Source organism: Budorcas taxicolor, chromosome 11 (assembly GCF_023091745.1).
Source record: "Budorcas taxicolor isolate Tak-1 chromosome 11, Takin1.1, whole genome shotgun sequence".
Taxonomy (NCBI): domain Eukaryota; kingdom Metazoa; phylum Chordata; class Mammalia; order Artiodactyla; family Bovidae; genus Budorcas; species Budorcas taxicolor.
The window spans coordinates 142,310,837-142,327,500 of NC_068920.1; the positions used below are offsets into that span (position 1 = coordinate 142,310,837).

The window sequence follows — 16,664 nt, forward strand, 5'->3', positions numbered from 1 at the left end:
AACTTGGTGTCACTAAGATCAAAGGAAAGCCTCATTTTTGTTAAAACAGTCCAAAGTTCTTGATGATGTTCTTATAATTTTCTTACCTTGTTGAACAAAGAATTTATGTGCCTGTGTTTCAAATTCAGCCAGGCTACGATGACCTTAATCCTGATTGGAGACTCTCTACTGAGAAGAGAAAAAAAATCAAAGGTGAGTTGTATGATGTATGATAATTAAAACCTTAAGAGACTCTTCATCTTTAGTAAAGGTACATATGATAAAGAATATGTAGGGGAAGGAAAACTCTTTTTTTCTTTCTACTATTCTAGGTTCTCTGGCTGGGGCCTTATAAAATGGGGTTGACAAAAGATAGATTAATAAGAGAAATAAGCAGGAGTTTGTTAGTGTGTACTTTGAGTTGATACATGGAGTAACTCAGAGGGTTGGTTAGAAATTGGGCTTATATAGCATCAAAGAAACAGTTTCTAGAGAAGTGTGAAGACAAAGGAAAAGTAGTTGGGATTTCTCAGTTTAGTTCAGTTGCTCAGTCGTGTCCGACTCTGTGACCCCATGGACTACAGCACTTCCCTGTCCATCACTAACTCCTGGAGCTTGTTCAAACTCATGTCCATTAAGTCGGTGATGTCATCCAGCCATCTCATCCTCTGTCGTCCCCTTCTCCTCCTGCCTTCAATTTTTCCCAGCATCAGGGTCTTTTCAAATGAGTCAGTTCTTCACATCAGGTGGCCAAAGTATTGGAGTTTCAACTTCAACATCAGTGCTTCCAATGTACTAACCAGGCCTGACCCTGTTTAGCTTCTAAGATCAGACAAAATCGGGAGTGTTCAGGGTGGTGTGGCTGTAGACTGGAGTTTCTAGGAGTGGCGAATATGTGGGGAAGTAATGGGACATAAGCGCTATTTGTGATGTAGACTCCTTTGGTGCTGCCTCTGGCCTTATAAGAGCTGAAATTTGTCTCCAGTCATGAACTCTGGTTCCTCCTGGCAGAGAGTGATGAGAACAACTTTGTACATTTATGTCCTTTGTTGTTGGCGTTCAGTCGTGAAGTCGTGTCCAGCTGTCACCCCATGGATTGTAGCTGGCCAGACTCCTCTGTCCATGGGGTTTTCCAGGCAAGAATACTGGAGTGGGCTGCCATTTCCTCCTTCAGCGGATCTTCCAGACCCAGGAACTAAACCCACGTCTCCTGCATTGGCAGGCGGATTCTTTACCACTGAACCATCAGGAAAACCAAAATTTATGTCCTACTTTTAGGCAAATAGAGGACAAAGAGCTTTTCTTGTATCTGCTTCTTCTTCCTTGCCTCCAGCCCCAAATAATCCTTACACCAGAGTGGCATCTTTTGGGGTGGCGTATTCTGCCACCCTGCATACAATTTTGGGGTGGCACATTCTGCCACCCTGCATATAAAAGTCTCTAGATATTTCTGGTTAACTTTGGAAGGAACACTAAGATTTTGTAGAATGGGGACGAGACAACAGATCCAACTTTGTGCTGCCCAGGTGTTAATATTTCATGTTTTCCCAAGGCCAAGTCAGAGCCGTGTCAGGCAGCATGGCTCTCCTACGTCAAGCCAGCATGGAGACGGCAAGTTCACAGGTCATAGGTGTGGTCCTTTGTAAATAAGTGTGCAGGAGATCGCAGAAAGGGATTTCTCAAAGGGGAAACTGAGCAGTTATCACTGGGGCCAGGCTGAGCATGTGGTAGGTAGTAAGTAATGAGAGATTGGAGGGATTTTTTTTTCATGTATTTCCCATGTCTAAATGATTATTATTTTTTAGTAATGAACATGTATTACTTTTATACATAAATAAAGCCTGCATTATTTATAGTTAATTAGAAGCAGTATTGATTATTTAATTGATAGATGAAAACTAAAAATAGAAGTTTAAAAGTTAAGACTTTGACTAATCAGTTCTTTCTTTTTTTTTGGTGAAACTCCCCTAGTTCAATACTTCTAAATTTTTAAGTGTCTCCTATAAAATGAATCATAGTTACCAGGCTTCAAAATCTTTATTAAATTATGCTTCTAATTACATTTAAATAGCTTAAAAGTATTGATTCATTTATATCATCTGTCATGTTCATATATTCACTTTTGTTAAATAATCATCTAAAGTACTCATTTAGAAAAACATTTTTGAGAAAATAATTTGTCAAAGCAGAAGATTGACAACATATTTTAATGATTTGCTCTTTTTCATCCCCCTTTACATTAAGCTATAAGCTGAGGAGCATTGATTTTCCTGTTTTCTTGGAATTCCTTATTTATATAGATTGCTTTAGGCTTAAATAGGAAGAAGATGTTGAGTTATTATAGTCTTTGTTTTTTAATTAAAATAATGGATTATTCTAATAGAGTTAATTTCCTATTTTAGTTTTTGCTTGGCCGTGCTTCACCACTTCTGGGATCTTTGTTCCCCAACCAGAGATCAAACCCAGGGCAGTGAAGGGACTGGGTTCTAACCACTGGGCCACCAGGGAATTCCACTAACCTGTTTTGCTCAAATGTTTACATATATTTTAAAGTTTATGAAAGATGGCAATGACGACCCTGTATGCAAGACAGGAAAAAAGACGCAGCTGTGTATAACGGACTTTTGGACTCAGAGGGAGAGGGAGAGGGTGGGATGATATGGGAGAATGGCATTCTATCATGTATACTATCATGTAAGAATTAAATCGCTAGTCTATGTCTGACGCAGGATACAGCATGCTTGGGGTTGGTGCATGGGGATGACCCACAGAGATGTTATGGGGAGGGAGGTGGGAGGGGGGGTTCATGTTTGGGAACACATGTAAGAGTTAAAGATTTTAAAATTAAAAAATAAAATAAAAAAAAAAAGAAAGCTGAGCACAGAAGAAAAAAAAAAAATAAAGTTTATGGTTTACTGTTTTATGTATTACCTTTCAACCTCACCAGATTGTCAGTGGAACAAGTAAGGTGTGAAAAGGGCAATAAAGTTAGAGTAAATATCACGCTATTTCCTTTTGAATGCCTCAGTTTGGTGAACCGCAATTCATTTTTATCTTCCCCCACCCCACCCATTTCTTTACTGGTCTTGAATGTGTTTTTCTCTTTCTGGATAGTTGCGGGTGTGTGTGCTCAGTTGCTCAGTCGTGTCCGACTCTTTGCGGGCCCCATGGACTACAGCCCACCAAGCTCCTTTGCCCGTGGAATTTTCCAGGCATGAATACTGGAGTGGGTTGCTGTGTACTTCAGGGAATCTTCCCGACCCAGGGATCGAACCCACGTCTCATGTCTCCTGCACTGGTAGGCAGATTCTTTACCACTAGGGCCACCTGGGAAGCTCCAGTTGCAAAGGTAGGGGAGAAAAATTCCTTCTCCTTCTACCCTACTAGATTCTGAAATCAACTACGACCCAGTAAATTGAACTAACAAAGAACCGATTAATAAGGAAAAAAAAAACATGCACTTTTACTTACTATGTTTTAGGGACATGGGCGCCTTCACAAGGAAATGAAGACCTGAGGAAGTTAAACCTGGTCAGTGTTACATTAGGTTGGATGAAGAGTGGAAAGGTGTGGGAAACCTTGACAGGACACAGGGTCTGAGCTCAGGATAGTCAAGTGGGAGAGACTTGGCAGCTTGTCTGTCTGTTTTTCCCTGCCTTCCCTCTGTCTTTGGAGATAAGGTTGCACCTTTCCTCCAGTTGTAGAGAGAGCACCTCCCACATGAAGATCTTAAGACCTGATCCTGAGGAAGGTTGACATCCTTCCTTAAACCTGCCATTTATCAGTTTATCTTTTGCATGTTGAAAATGGTGATATGTCTGTGAATGTTTTTCATTTTTTGAGCAGAAAGACCTAAATATAGAACTTTGGACTTTGGGAAATCGTTCGCATTCAGATTTTTGTTAAATAAATTGCCACTTTGTATCTTATACTTGAACTTCCCAGGTGTCTCAGTGGTAAAGAATCTCCTGCAGTGCAGGAGACGTGGGTTTGATTCCTGGCTTGGGAAGATTCCCCTGCAGGAGGAAATGGTAACCACACCAGTATTCTTGCCTAGAAAATCCCATGGACAGAGGAGCCTGGTGGGCTACAGTTCATGGTGGTCACGAAAGGGTTGGACATGACTAAGAGACTAAACAGCAGTCTTAAATTTGAGTCAAAATCTGAGTGATGACTTACATTTTACTCTTATTATTTGTCATACCTTTAGAGCTCAAGTAGGTTTTTAAATTGATTATTAGACTAAGTGTGTTGTATGTAACCCGCATTGATTGATGCATTTCTGTTCATTTACTTTTCCCCCCATTAGATAAGGAGTCCTTTTACCCACTGATAGATGTAAATTGGTGGGTGGACAGCGCAGTGATTTTGGCTCGTTGCTCTGGTGCTTTGACTGTTTCATCAGTGAAAACTTTGAAAAATTTACTGGGAAAATCATGTGAATGGTTTGAACCGTCGCCTCAAGTCACTGCTACCCATGATGGGGGATTTTTAAGTTTGGAGGTAATTCTTTCCTTTTTAAAGCAACAAGTCTGTTTGAGAGTAGTTGGGAAGATGCTCTGGAGAAGGGCATGGCAACCCACTCCAGTATTCTTGCCTGGAGAATCCCATGGACAGAGAAGCCTGGCGTGCTGCAGTCTGTGGGATTGCAAAGAGTCAGACGCGACTGAGTGACTGACCCTACTCACTACTACTGTGTATTACACCAGAAATTTAAATGTCTGATTTTTAATTTTGATTATCCCATTATTTAATCTTACTTTTTAAAACTAAAAGTTTGTTATTGGAATCAGAGCTTGAGTGCAGTATAAAAAAATCTGCTGTTTAGTCAGTTTAAAAAATTGCATTTGTATAAGAAAGAACAACATTTTTAGTCATTTTGTTTTCTATAAAGCACTTTTCTCTAATGGACGTGATAGACTCCCCCCCTGCCCAGATTAGTTATTTAAAGACATAAATAATATTACTACCAAAGAAATACAGTCTTTAGCCTATTTCTGTGAAATATGACAACTTAAAACTTTTGGTTCTTCTGTTAAAAAATACTTGTTTATCATGTCAAAAAAATTTGAGATGAGTGTAGTATTTTAAAGTTATGTTTTGGTCATTGAACATTCTCATTTTTTTTCCAAGTTAATGACCTTCGATAGTTTTCACTTCAATGCAATTTGATAGTTTTTTCTTTTTAACCCGTAGGTTTGGTACTGATTCTCAAGATGTTCTTTAAAGAAAATCATGTTTTAAAATCCAAGTCAACTCTGTTAAGTTTGGAATGAAAGTTGTCTTTAGCAGGCAGCCTTCAGACTCAGAACTTTGTGCAGCTTCAGACATTGTTTAAAAGTTGGGCAGAGGGGTAGCTATTCTTGGTAGAGCAAATAAATACCTTCATGTTCATTTGCTAAATGGATTGAAACACATCATCTTTTCACAGCAGGTACAAAAATATCAAAAGGAAAGAAATTAACATTCTCTTTTATTTCCCTAAAATAATTACCAAGCATATATTGTACCAGACCATATTAATAATCTATTATTAAAGCAAGCTTTAGTTTTAGAGATTTGGAACCAGTGACTTGTGTGCATATTTCTGGAGTTGATGTATATAGAGTTTGTTTTGGGTTCCTTTGAATTCCATGCTTAGTCTTAATCACACCGCTGATGTAATGCATCAAACCAGAGTAGAATTAAAACGCTTTTTCTATTAGTTCTAAAATCTTGTCTTTAGTTCCTCACTGTTCATTTAACATCTCCTTTTTCAATTCAGTGCGAGATTAAACTTGCCCCCAAACGATCTCGTTTGGAGACGAGGGCGGGAGAAGATGATGAAGAAGAGGATTCGGATTCTGATCAGGAAATCTCTGCCAAGACTCGCTACTTTGGCTATATAAAACAAGGCCTGTACTTAGTGACCGAGATGGAACGGTTCGCACCGCCCCGGAAACGCCCGCGAACCATTACTAAAAACTACCGCTTGGTGAGCCTGCGGTCCACGACCCCGGAGGAGCTCTACCAGAGGAAGGTGAGGGTGTCCTGTTACTGTGCATGGTCACAGATTCAGTTATGATTCTGTTGAGAAAAACACTTTTTTAAATAAAGGAATAAATTTAAAGAGGGATTGTTATATCAATATGTTGCAAACGTCGGTGTGATAGAGCTTCTGAAAATGCCACTGCTCTTTGTGACTGCTCTGTGCCTGAGCGATCACACACAAGTGGTGGATGGGAGGTGAGCTCACCTGGGCCATCGTCCCCTTGGTGGCTCTGCCCAGGTTTTCACTCTGCTTTGTGTGGCCTTCGGCTCTCACCTCCCCTGTGCCGAGGACAGCTGTCTGCTCAGACTGCAGCTGTGGAGGGAGGAACTTGCAGGCTGGATATCTAGTCGGGGGTTTGCCTGGGAAGCAGAGTCGATCGGCACTGAGTACTCCACGTGTCTGTGCTGCAGCGTCAGGACGTGAGTCCTGGCGAAGGACTCTGGCTATTGTCCTGCTTGTGCTGGCTTTGCTGCTTTACTCTGTAAGCATGGGCACTTTACCTCTGTTTGTCATTTTTCTGGTAAAGTGCTTATATAGATACTTGTTCTCTCTGCCCCTCATCATGTTTGTGAGCTTCTGGTGCCACAGGGCACATGGGCGTGGTTAAGAGTGTGTGACCTCCACTATCGCTGTTCATTCTGCCATCATAGTGACGCTGCGACAGCTCAGTAACATCTCATTCCTGTTCATTTCCTTGTCCAAAGATCGAAAGTGAAGAGTATGAGGAAGCCTTGTCCCTGGCTCAGACCTACGGCCTGGACACTGACCTGGTGTACCAGAGGCAGTGGAGGAAGTCAGCGGTCAACATTGCTTCAATTCAGAATTACTTGGTATGTTTACATAGTTTGATAACATGTAGTAAGAGTCATAGTTCTTCCCCTGGTGGCCTAGATGGTAAAGAATCTGCCTGCAATGCGGGAGAATTGGGTTCAATCTCTGGGTTGGGAAGATCCCCTGCAGAAGGTAAAGTTCATACTTAAAGGACTATCTCATGGCTGTAGGGCTTCATATTGGAATACTTTTCACTGATGACTTTTCTTTGTGAAGCGTTTTATTCAACCTGGAAAAATGATCTTGTTTTCAGATTCTGTTGGCTCTGCAACTGGATTGTTGGTACCAAAGACCTGTGTGCGAATATTCCCTGATAAACCAGCCAGATACCTGGTCTTGGCCTAACCCTTACCCTTCATCTGCCTCAGTCACCTCGGTTCACTGCCATGAGTCAGGGTCCTGTCAAGAGTCAGGAAGGACCCACACAGGAATTTGGAGAGAGACAGTTTTAATACAGAGAATTATTTTCTGGTAACGAGAGATTAAGTGTATGAGGGAAAAGAGAATTCTAAGGAATAACCTGGGGCTGAAGGGAATGTTTCCAAGGAGGTAGAAAACTCAGAGGGGAGGTGGAGGTCAGCTAGAGACTGGTAAGTAGGAAACGCCCCCACTAGCAAGAAGGCTGGAAGATAAGGAACCATGGCTAGGACTAACAAAAAATTTCCCACTGGAGTGCAGGCAAGCCTAGTTTAGGAAGCTTCCCATTCAGGTTCACTGGGGAGGAGTCTGTCCATGGGAGTGCAGTCAGCGCTAAGTGGGAAGTTGTTCTCTGAAGGAGGAAGCGGGCAGAAAGCATTACTGCTGGCTACCCAGACCCAGGAGGTAGGAGAGCCAGCACACATCTGCACTGGAGACCAGAGGGTCTTCCTCTGCAGGGCCCGCCCCCTGCAGCGCCCTCTGTTGACAAAGCTTAGTATCATGTCGGCCCCAAATGGGAGATGCTGTTTCTCTCAGCTAGCTTTGAAGAATGCTTTTGAAGCTGAGAGGCAAAAAATAGATAACTGACATATCAGTCTTGTCAGTACCCCCTTTTTGCTTAAATTCTACAACTGTATCCTCCTTACTACCACGTTACCACAGTTACAGTTACTATGCAGCTTGTTAATTTGGATCCTTGGTCCCTTTATAAGTAGTTGAACGCATTCCTATTTTTAGCAGATTGTGACTTCTCATTTAGAAAGGAAAATATGTTTACACTTAGAAATATTCTAAGAAATGTTGGGAAATTTTCATGGTAATTGTTTTCCCTAAATTTATGTATATGAGTAATAAAAAAACAATAATCTGAAAAAATTATATGTAATACATTGATGCTTTAAACCAAACAGAAAGATAAACTGTTAATACAAATATCATATCAGAGATAAGAGAGCATGAAGGATATTGAAATAAAGGGAGAAGACAAAGTTGCTTGTGTTTTCTTTAGAATATCAGAACACCTAACCTATTTTATCTTTCTTCCTTCTTTTGTGACTCAGGACAGTGAGCTCATGAATTCATGTATATTCACTTAATGGCCTTTCCTGTAACACAATAAAAGGCAGTTTTGGTCTCTGATGGAGTTGACAGATGTTGAAGAGACAAATCATGTACTTTTTTTTTTTTAATTGGGGGAAATGCTTAATTCAGCAAAATAGATAGGAAGTGAAGAGTAGAAGCTCTGTGCCAGAGATGGTGAAGGGGTACTGGAGTGGCATAAATATGGCCTTGCTTTTAGGGAGCTTTTAATCTTACTGAGAAGACAAGCTTCATGCCTAACGTACTTTAGCCATACAAGTAATTGCAGACAAATGCTATGGGAACTCAGTGAAGGTAGCAATCATTTTAGACTCTGCTATGGAAGTCTTTATATAGGAAGATGTTTGGGGCAGGGATTGGAAAGGATTCAAAGCAGAGTTAGAAGAGATGAAGGTGTTGTTAATGGGACCAGTGGTATGAGCAAATTAAAGGAAAAGGATCTTGACTCAGAAGGCCGGTGACTAATCTGTTTTATTCATTGCTATATTTTCATGGCACACAGATGGTACTCAGTAAATATTTCTTGGATGAATAAATGGGCTCTGTAAGTAAACCAGCCTGTTGAATGTGATGTTCCATGATAGTGGACACTGGGGCCTATGATTGGCTATATTGATTTGGGCTCAAGTGGGAAACCTTGCCAAGGTGTTAAGTGTTGATGACATGGACTGGTATAGAGGCCACAGACGTGGAGAGGGAGATGTGAATTCAGAGACTCCAGAGGAAAGAACTGATATGAGGGAATGTGTAAAGGAACATAGAGGGTATGAGCCAGATTTTACTCTAAATTTGTATCCACAAAGACTCTAGGAAGAGAGCAAGTCAGGGATTTCGAATGGAGTCAGAGAAAGCTGTTGGAGGGAAGACTGGCCCTTGGTCTTCCCAGAGAACAGCATGGCATGATTCTTCATGACTGAATCATCGTCTGTGCTTTGGGGTACAGCTCCTGGCCAAGTAAATACAGAACCTTGATATATGAAACAAAACGTTAGTTTTGTTTCAAGGTTAAGCATGTTTGTCACAGTAGGATAAATCTTGTCTTTTTTATTTTCTATTCTTTCATACAGCCCAAATGCAAACTAAAGAACAACTAAAAATTTTGGGAAGATCTATGTTTCCCAAAAAAAGTCATCTGAGCTTTGTGTTTCAGTGTGTTTCATTAGAAGAAGGAAAGCAGGTGGAATCATATTCCCTATATTCAGTCCTAATCACCATTAGGAAAAAAAAGATTTTTAATGGTGAGGTGCTCCAGCACCTGCCTGTGGCCACGCTCTTAGGTAGCTAGCTGTGATTCTGGAAGGCAGTTCTCAGGTGCTATCAGATGTCATGGGTTCTTTAATGCCTCTGTTTTTTATTTTCTCTGTATCCAGAGTAAAATAAAGAAACGATCCTGGGTTCTTCATGAGTGTTTGGAAAGAGTTCCTGAAAATGTGGATGCCGCCAAGGAACTGCTTCAATATGGATTAAAAGGCACAGACCTGGAGGCTCTTTTAGCCATAGGGAAAGGAGCAGATGATGGCAGGTTGGTTACAGAAAGATTTGGATTCAAAAGTGAAGGTGACTTTGTGAAAACTTTTTAAACTGAGACATTGGAAAGGGTCAACTTTCTTTATTTAGATTACTCTGCAATGGAGCAGTTGATTTGACTAATGCTTTTTTTTAATCTGAGATCACAGTTTTCTTTCTTCTGAGTGAAATATGTTTACATATGATAGCTTGATGCTAAGAAAAGAGCAAATTCTACAAGCATTTATTAAATGCTGGCAGTGTCTAAGCTGTGGATTTAAGGTGATGCATACCTGGGCATGCTCACTGGTCAAATGAACCACCGTAGGCAAGCCTGAGTTTCATTCACTTTCTTCATCTGTATCGTTGTATCCTTCCTCAGAGCATTATCTTGATTAAATTATTTATCTTGTGAAACCGCCTCATAAACTTTTAAGCACCATACAAATGTCAGTTAATAATAAAGTTATTTGACAGGGGCTGCTGTTCATCAGACATTTGGAACATTATATACATGGTATATAAATGTGATGGTGTGTTTGATAAGTAATTTAAATGAAACCAACCTTCATTACCATTTTAAGACCTTCAATAGAAGTGGTTCACATTATAAATTCTGGGCAACATTTTCTTCATAGGCTGTTTCACATTGCATCACTGTAACCTCCCATGTTTTCCTAAGCAGCTTTCATTTTCTTGGTATTCAGAGTTCCTGCATGTGATGATTACTGATGACTTCTTGCCCACCCCATGGATATAAATGAGAGAATCACTTTGGTTATAACATATAGCCAAAGCTTTCTTTTAAATGGTTGGTTGTTTCTGTTTCTGCAGAAACCAACTTAATAAAATCAAAGTAGGGAAAAGTACTTCTTCACTATATGAAATATATATATAAAGAAAACACACTCCAAGGAAATTTGACTTTTCTTTTTTTTTCCACAGATTTACACTCCCTGGTGAGGTGGACATTGACAGTATCTCCTACGAGGAACTTTCCCCATCTGAAGAAGAACCTGCCGAGAAGGAAAAGGAGAAGGAGCTCAAAAAGAGACGAGAACTACTTAAATTAGTGAACTTTTCAAAGTAAATGATATATTACTGTTCATTTGGTAATTTTTTAAAAATAGTGATCTGAGTGTGTTCCTTACTAGTGATAATTGCTCCACATTATTTCAGCAACTCAAGTCAAATGCATTTAGTAGTATTGTAGCCTTGTGCTTTTGTGCATTGTCCTATGAGTATGGGGCTTAATAGAATATTGATCATTTTTATTCTATTTTAGATCTTAGAGAAATGTGCTTGCAGGTAAATATAAGTGGCCTAATATAGTTTTTCAAAACAGGTTAACGCTGGAACAAAAGGAACTTTGCCGTTGTAGACTGAAATTATTAACCTACTTAGATCGGCTTGCAACATACGAGGTAAGGAGTAGTTTTAATCAAAGCAGTTATGTTCATTTGATCTGTCATTGCACATGCTGTGCCTGCCTATGCTGTGGGATATTCCTGGTCTTTAGAACTATTTATGTGGGAAAAATTTGCACAGAAGCACTTTCTTTTGTATATCATTTTTGCTAAACATTAGGGATTCGTAAGAGGCCAGAAGTTGCTTTGTAGAAGCAACTTTGATCCTTGCTTCCCAACCCAGGGATCGTACTTGGGTCTCCTGCATTGAAGGTCAACTCTTTACCATTTGAGTCATCAGGAAAACCCTTCAAAAGGTGAGAAATTTATACTAAATACTGGGAAACTTGAACTATAAGGGTCACATGAAAAGCAATCTAAACTATGTATATTTTATGAAATGCTTCTCACACCTTTATCAAATCTGACAGAACAGGGCACTATTGAAATCTCCAACATGGGACATTTGTGTTTGCTGCCCTGAAGAAAATTTTGAAGTTTGCTCTAAGTTCAAGTGTCTAAATTTGGCCATTGTTAGAATCAAAGTTTCTACTGTAGAAGCAGTAGAAATGTGTGCATTATTTCAGCATCTGTGTTTCCTAGATTTACAGTCCTTTTCATTTATTTTTATTTTACATTTAAACTTTTGGTTATGGTAGATAGCTGTCTATAGTAGCAAATTCAGTATCCACTGGAGTTTAGTAATCTTAATATGAATATTCTGACTTGCTTTATTTTAATGATTTATTAATGTCTTGAATTTAGTTGGCTAGACTTTGATTCTAATGATGGCCAAAATTAGACATTTGAACTTAGAGCAAACTGCAAAATTGTTTCTTCAGGGCAACAATCACAAATGTCCCATTTGGACATTTCAGTAGTGCCTTGTCCTGTCAGATTTGCTAAAGGTGTGAGAAGCATTTCATAAAATACACATAGTTTAGATTGCTTTTCATGTGACCCTCATAGTTCAAGTTACCCAGGATTTAGTATAAATTTCTCACCTGTTGAAGGGCTTCCCTGGTGAAGCAGGTGGTAAAGAGTTGACCTTCCATGCAGGAGACCCAAGTTTGATCCCTGGGTTGGGAAGATCTCCTGGAGAAGGGAGTGGCTGCTTACTCCAGTATTCTTACTTGGAGAATTCCATGGACAGAGGAGCTTGGCGGGTTATAGTCCATAGGGGTCAACAAAGAGTCTACAGGGCTTAACAGTTAACACTTTCACTTCCACTTTGTCACCTTTGAAGTTTGACTTCATTTGCAGGTTGCTTCCTCCGTCTGTCTGAACCTCCCTTTTGGGGGCATACCTTGACTCTTGCTACTGGCACATAATAGGGACTCAGTACGTGTCATGTGTAGTAATGTGATACATGGCCCCAGAACAGTGGAGATACTTAGTACTCCTGATGCCTGTAGGCAAAGAAAAGCATTTGATTCTTCATCAGTAAATATAACATTTCATACAAACAAGTTACAAAACACTTCTAATAGTTTTATCTGTAGTACAACTAGCTTGACTAGTGGCTGGTCATATTATTTTAAAGCATATTCCTTTATTATGTCTGAGTTCTATGATATTTAGAGGAAATATATAAAATTGCTGATGCTGGTACAGCTATAGTTTATTATTTTTTATACTTAGTTTTAGTTTCCCTGATGTGATCTTAAAAAAGTTCCATAAAATGTTCAGAGTTTCATTATCCAGTTAATTTTCTGTTTTTATTCTTCAGTTATTGAATCACTATTTCCTATTTGACAGTTCAGTTCAGTTCAGTCGCTCAGTCGTGTCCGACTTTGCAATCCCATGAATCGCGGCACGCCAGGCCTCCCTGTCCATCACCATCTCACGGAGTTCACTCAGACTCACGTCGAGTCAGTGATGCCATCCAGCCATCTCATCCTCCGTTGTCCCCTTCTCCTCCTGCCCCCAATCCTTCCCAGCATCAGAGTCTTTTCCAATGAGTCAACTCTTCACATGAGGTGGCCAAAGTACTGGAGTCTCAGCTTTAGCATCATTCCTTGCAAAGAAATCCCAGGGCTGATCTCCTTCAGAATGGACTGGTTGGATCTCCTTGCAGTCCAAGGGACTCTCAAGAGTCTTCTCCAACACCACAGTTCAAAAGCATCAATTCTTCGGCGCTCAGTCTTCTTCACAGCTCAACTCTCACATCCATACATGACCACAGGAAAAACCATAGCCTTGACTAGACGGACCTTAGTCGGCAAAGTAATGTCTCTGCTTTTGAATATGCTGTCTAGTTTGGTCATAACTTTTCTTCCAAGGAGTAAGCAAGTACATTTATTATTACATGGTAATAGTGACATTTAAAGTATTTGTTGAGCCCACAAAAAGAGAATTAAGCTAAGCTTTTCAAAAGTAGGTGAAATTGATGAATTTGGCCATTAAAACTTAGAAATGAAGATATTCTAATATAACAGCTATCCAGCTAGATCATGGTAGAGATAGGCATTGCATTTTAATCACGAGGCGTGGCTTATTTTATTACTGTGATAAATGAGATTAAAATGGATTCATTTAAATTTTACAAGAGTGCCTATTTTACACCAGATGTCATGCCAGTGCTGGAGGTAGAGAGATGAACAAGGGATAATCCTTGTGGAGTCCTCATTATATGGGCAGTAAGTGATGATAATGAAGCTATGAAGAATTGATGGAGCATAATGGAGGAAAACATTAAATTTTTCCTGGGGATGTCCAAGAATATTCTTATGTAGGAAGTGGTATTCAACTAGTCCTTAAAAAAAGGAAGGGCGGCTTAGGGGGCTATAGGACTACCATGTAGGAGACGTGAGCGTGGATGCTCCATAAGGGTAGTGGTCTTGCCTTGTTTGCCGCAGTATCCCCCAACGCTCTGTATGAGACCTGGCTTCTTGAGATTAGGAGGAAAGATTTGTTGAGGAAACCAGTAGGTATGAGAATACCTTAAAAATATGAACAGATTTGTTGAGGACTTTTGTTTGTTAGCCAGTGTCTTATGTACTTAATTCAGGTTTTTTCTTGACAACCCTTTAATGAAGGTGATGTATCCTTTCAATTTTATGGATGTGAGGTAAAGTATTTTGTTAAGTATTTTGTCTAAATCAATAGGAAGCAAGAGCCTCCTGTGAACATCCTTTTTCTTCCCTCTTTTCTTATCTCACTAGGTTAATGCAGTTAACAAATATTCTTGGTTATTTATTCTGTGAAAGGCAGCAATGCTAGGTATCTGGAAAAGTGAAAATGAAAGAAAGTGTTAGTCACTCAGTTGTCTTGACTCTTTTTGACCCCATGGACTGTAGTCCACCAGGCTCCTCTGTCCACGGAATTCTCCAGGCAAGAATACTGGAGTGGATTGCCATTCCCTTCTCCAGGGGATCTTCCCAACCCAGGGACTGAACCTGGGTCTGCTGCACTGAAGGCAGTTACGTGGGGTTTAGCATTAACATGAGCGACATGAGCCTGAAGTCTCTGCTGCAGTGGGGAGACCTACGCTTGCCGCTGCCGTGGCTAGCTCCTGTCTGTCCTCAGCGTTTCAGCTTCGCTGCCCACAGGGAGGCCTTCCTGTGTGTTAACACCCTTCCTATGTGTGTGCATTACCTGTTCCTATTGCCGTTTGTCTTCCCGACTAGATTTGAGAGCTCCTAGGAGAGCAGGGAGGGCGTATTGTTCATGGTATCAGCACTCTGTCACAGTGCCCCTAGCACCTAATTGACACCTAATAACTATCTGATTAAAGAATGAATAGTTTCATCTGCAGTTCACATGGATCACTCCAGCAGTAGCAGGGTTAGTCCAGAGTTCTCACACAGATGTGGCAGGTGCTCCTGGTACACAGCCGTGTGTAACTCTTGCTTCCTTGTTTTTACCAGGTGATGAATTTGGGTTGTCCTACTGTAATTAATTTCATAGCCTGTTTCATTTACTTCTGGATTAAAAAAAAATAATAACAGCATTTATAAATATAGCCATTTTTCAAATAAAGGCAAGAGTGCAGAGGTAGTACTTTAGTTAAGAGTTCAGAGTTTAATTTAGATCTTATTTATTTAGGTAAACAGAGCTGCAATGGTTTTTAACATAGTCTTGTCACCCATGTTTAAAAGCCTTTTCATGAAATCACGGCTTCCCCTCAGGAAATCCTTGGAGTACCTCATGCACCTGGACAGAGATATGATGCTGAATTCTTTAAGAAGTTCAGAAGTCAGAATATTGTTCTCTCAGCAAGAAGTTATGCTCGGGTAATTTTTTTTTGTGAATGAAACAATTACAGTTAACACTTTCAGGTCTTTAAGCCATGCTGTTAATGTTACTGTGTGTGTATATCATTACATTTCCTTTTTAAAAAATTGTAATAGTAATAAATGTAGAGAAAATAGAATCATGTTAAAAATATTTTTTTCATCATTCAAGACTTCTAAAGATAATTTTTAGAGCACTAGATTGAGAAATGTGATACAGACCTGAAAAAAATCAGGAATATTTCAAACCACTTCATATCAGAACTGCATTAGAAAAACCCATTGTAAGGGCTTGATGTTGTCATACAAGATCACTTCTTTATTTCTAAGGTTCACATTAGAAGTGTACCTTTGCCTTCTGTACAGGAGAGTAATGTGCAGGCCCTGGAAATTCTGTTCACTTACCATGGGTCTGACCTGCTTCCTCACCGCCTGGCGATTCTCTCCAACTTCCCAGAGACCACATCACCACACCAGTATTCTGTTTTGCTGCCTGAAGCTTGGTATGTACTGTGTTCACTTTATTTTTTAAATCAGAATTTTTGTTTTATGTTAAATATCTTTAAAAAATTCTAATCTACTTAAACTTTTTTCTGATTATAAAATTATCTCTAAATTATTTTAAAGTGATTCAAATGTGTCAGCGTAACAAGACCACTTTAACTTAAGGAACATGAACTTTACTTTCTTTTTTTCTCCTTGAATGTCTCCTGCTACTGAAAAAAGAGAAAGACTCATAGTTTTATTGATGTATATTCAGTATGTACTGTTTTATGGTTGAGAGTAGTTTTTAGGATAACAGTATCTGTTAAGAAGTTGAAATATAGTTGTGACAACATTTAGTAGGTCCAGGGGACCCAGGAACGTTCTGGTGGCCCTGCTTAAGTATAGCCAGGATGTGAATCTATGTTAGAGTAGGTCAGTAAGCTCTAAAAAATAGAAGTTATAAACTCCCTATTTTGTGTTTCTATTAGTACTAAAAATGTAATTCTTTATTATTATAAAAGTGAATAAAAAGGAAAACCTTGGGATGCACTATTTATTTTCAAACAATTTCTTTTAGATCTGAATGGTGATAAGTAAATGCATTTATAAATATTTCAGAATATAATTAATTTTCTGCCTATTTGCAAAATAGATCGAATCTGAATGGTAATG

General features: G+C 39.5%; 1 protein-coding gene across 1 annotated transcript in view; it reads left to right on the plus strand.

Moving 5' to 3' along the window:
* NBAS (NBAS subunit of NRZ tethering complex) overlaps positions 1-16,664 on the plus strand; it is a 336,306-nt gene that overhangs the window by 90,941 nt on the left and 228,701 nt on the right. The window contains exons 13-21 of the mRNA XM_052647567.1: positions 129-192; positions 4,289-4,482; positions 5,744-5,998; positions 6,715-6,840; positions 9,730-9,881; positions 10,811-10,951; positions 11,211-11,289; positions 15,402-15,506; positions 15,873-16,009. Coding sequence (XP_052503527.1) covers positions 129-192; positions 4,289-4,482; positions 5,744-5,998; positions 6,715-6,840; positions 9,730-9,881; positions 10,811-10,951; positions 11,211-11,289; positions 15,402-15,506; positions 15,873-16,009 — 1,253 coding nt within the window. The remainder of the gene's footprint in view (positions 1-128; positions 193-4,288; positions 4,483-5,743; positions 5,999-6,714; positions 6,841-9,729; positions 9,882-10,810; positions 10,952-11,210; positions 11,290-15,401; positions 15,507-15,872; positions 16,010-16,664) is intronic.